A 2,639-nucleotide genomic window follows, 5' to 3' on the forward strand; every position below is an offset into this window, starting at 1 on the left:
GGTGGCATCTCCGGGAGCAGGGGGCTGCAGTGGCATTGCCGCGGTGGGGTCTGCGGTCTCCGTGGGGAACTCCTGTGCCGGCAGCATGCCGGCGATGCCGTTTGGTACCTCCTCGATGAATTCAGCCAGGTCCTCCAGGCTGGCCTCCCGGTGCAGCCCGTTCTCAGCCCGCACCGGACCCTCTATCCCCGGTGCTGCATCCGCTGGTGCCTCCTGCACCGTCGGCTCAGGCGAGGAGTCTTCCTCGGTGTCCCGGGGTAGCTCGGTCCCGCCAGGATCCCTCTGCCCGCCCTCGGCTGCCCTCGTCCCCATCATCAGCTCCTGGTTGAACTCCAGGGCTTGCTCCACTATTTCCAAAATATCTGAGTCTTTCATGACGTCCGCCGGCACCTTTGCAGAGAGATCAGCTGCCTCTGCGCTTTCTTTAATCATCTCTGGAAAACCTCCCTGCTCCGGCACAGAGCCCGGCCGAGGTGGGTCGGCCTCGGGGGGCTCCTCGTCCCCAGCCAAGGGAGGGCTGTCACTGTCCAGTGCTTCCTCCTCCGCAGATGGCTGCTCATCCGATGTCTGCTCCACTTGGTCAGGCAGCGAAGAAACCGGCATCACCTGGGCCTGGAGCCCTGCCGGAGGGATGGGCTCGGCCGTGTCATGGTGAGCCGTGCTGGGCTCGTCGTCGTCGTCCTCCTCCTCCTCCTGCCCCACCAGCCCCAGGTTGCAGCCTGGGAGTGTTTCGGCTCTGCCGGCATCGCTCTCTGGCTCCACCATGCTGTCGAGCTCCTCAACCAATTTGGCGGCCAAGCCCTCCGAGCGCCCTGGTCCCTCATGCGCACCGGAGACTTCGGCATCCTGGGCTGGCTCGTCAGCACCTCCTGCTAATGGCCCCTTGGCCCCGGGGAAGGCGGGATCTGCCTCGGGCACAGCCGGACCTTCCTCCAGCTCAGCAGTAAAACCCTCAGCATCATCCTCATTCTCATCCTCATCCTTTCGCATCTCAAGTTCTTCTGTGGGCATCTTCATGTCTTCATCTGCTTCACCAACAAACGCCTCAAAGTGCCCTTCGTCCTCTGGCACTGGAGACGCTTCTCCAGGAGCTTCCAGATCATCTTTGATGGCTTCGGTTGCTTCAACTTTAATTTCTTCAAAGTCCTCGGAGATCTCGGCTTCCTCTGAGCTGGACACCTCTTGGTTGGGAGCAGAGACCATGAAATAACCTTCCTCCTCCTCGGCACCCTCTGCCGCAGGCGCTACCTCTGTCCCTGCCTCCTCTTCGCGGCTCTCTGGCATGGTGGGAGTTGGTGGCTTGTCCTTCCCTTCCAGCCATCCTTCATCCTCTGGAGCTTTTTCAAATGCGGGGTCTGTCTCCATGGTCTCCTCAATCTCCGGAGAGTTTTGGCTGGGTGCGACCACAGTCAGCATCTCCCCTTCGTAGAGGTGCAAGGGTGTGCTGCCCGGCAGTGTGTCCTCCAGCTCCACCCTCCTGCCCGTCCCCGGTGCCTGCTCCAGCTTTCCCGATCGCCCAGCATCCTCCTCCGCCGACTCACTGCCCTCCGCACCGTCACCCGGCGCCTGCTGAAGTGCCGCAGGGCCGGTGCTGCTGCTCTCCGGCTGTCCCGGGTCCGAGCCGAGCTCATCATTGGCATCCTCATCCTGCATCTCCCATGGTTCCTCCGGAGCCTCGGCTGGCTCCTGGCTGTCCCCTTGCCCGGGGGCATCTGCGGGTGCCTGGGCTGGCTGCCCCGCGGTGCCCTCCTGCTCATCCCTCACCAGCCCCGGGGCCGGCTCAGCCTCCGGCGGTGGCTGCTGCTGGCTCATCCCCTGGCTCTCGACATCTTCATCATATTCCCGGGTTTCCTCCAGTTCTGCTGGCGACATGCTGTCTCTCTCCTCACTTCCCAGCCCTCCTGTGCTTGTTGGGGTGTCATCTGCCCAGGCTGGCCTTTCTGTCCCCAGAGCCCACTCTGTGTCCTCTGCTGTCACCTCCCAGTCCTCTGGATGGGGCTTTTGGCTGTTGCCATCATCCCTCCCACCCCAGGGCTCCTCTCCCAGCTCCGGCTCCAGCTCCTCCTGCTCCAGCACCTCTCCCGCAAAGCCATTTTCCTGCAGGTCCCCAGGCTCCTCCTGGGCTCTGCTCTCCTGCCCTGGGGCTTCAAGTCCCACAGCCTCTCCTGCCCGGGGGTCTTCGCCTCCCAGTGCCTCCCTGCCAGCCTCTCCCTTTTCTCCCTCACCACCTTTTGCTCTGCCTGGGTCCTCCCTTTCCACGGCATCTTCTTCAGCCCCCGATGAAGGCTCTTCTGCTGGGATGGCCTCATGGATGCTCGAGGGCTCCTGCTCCAGGCACGTGTCCTGCCCTGGGCACGTCTCCTGCTCCCTTTCCTCCTCTGCAGCCAGATCCATCTTGCACATGGGCATTTCCCAATGCTCAGACTTTTCCTGCTCTCCATCAACAAGATCCTCTTCCAGGTGACTTTCCGTGGGCAAAACCGGGTGGCTTTCCATGGGGACAGCACGAGTAGCTTCGACTTCCCTTTGCAGGGACTCCCCTTCTCGCGCATCCATCCCTTCGCCCTGGAAATCGCCATCCTCCCCGCAGGGGCTGTGGGGTCCCCCCTCCTCCTCCTCCTCCGAGGGGCGTGATGCCT

At 63.0% G+C, this 2,639-nt stretch overlaps 1 protein-coding gene across 1 annotated transcript in view; it reads right to left on the reverse strand.

The window, feature by feature from the left end:
• Window positions 1-39: 39 nt before the first annotated feature.
• The window catches only part of LOC104082103 (fibrous sheath CABYR-binding protein-like), a gene marked incomplete at both ends in the record, with an annotated part of 3,209 nt that continues 609 nt past the window's right edge, over window positions 40-2,639 (reverse strand). The window contains 2 exons of the mRNA XM_009585083.1: window positions 40-1,986; window positions 2,077-2,637. Coding sequence (XP_009583378.1) covers window positions 40-1,986; window positions 2,077-2,637 — 2,508 coding nt within the window. The remainder of the gene's footprint in view (window positions 1,987-2,076; window positions 2,638-2,639) is intronic.

This window comes from Fulmarus glacialis, unplaced genomic scaffold (genome assembly GCF_000690835.1).
Source record: "Fulmarus glacialis isolate BGI_N327 unplaced genomic scaffold, ASM69083v1 scaffold18459, whole genome shotgun sequence".
NCBI classification, from domain to species: Eukaryota; Metazoa; Chordata; class Aves; order Procellariiformes; family Procellariidae; genus Fulmarus; species Fulmarus glacialis.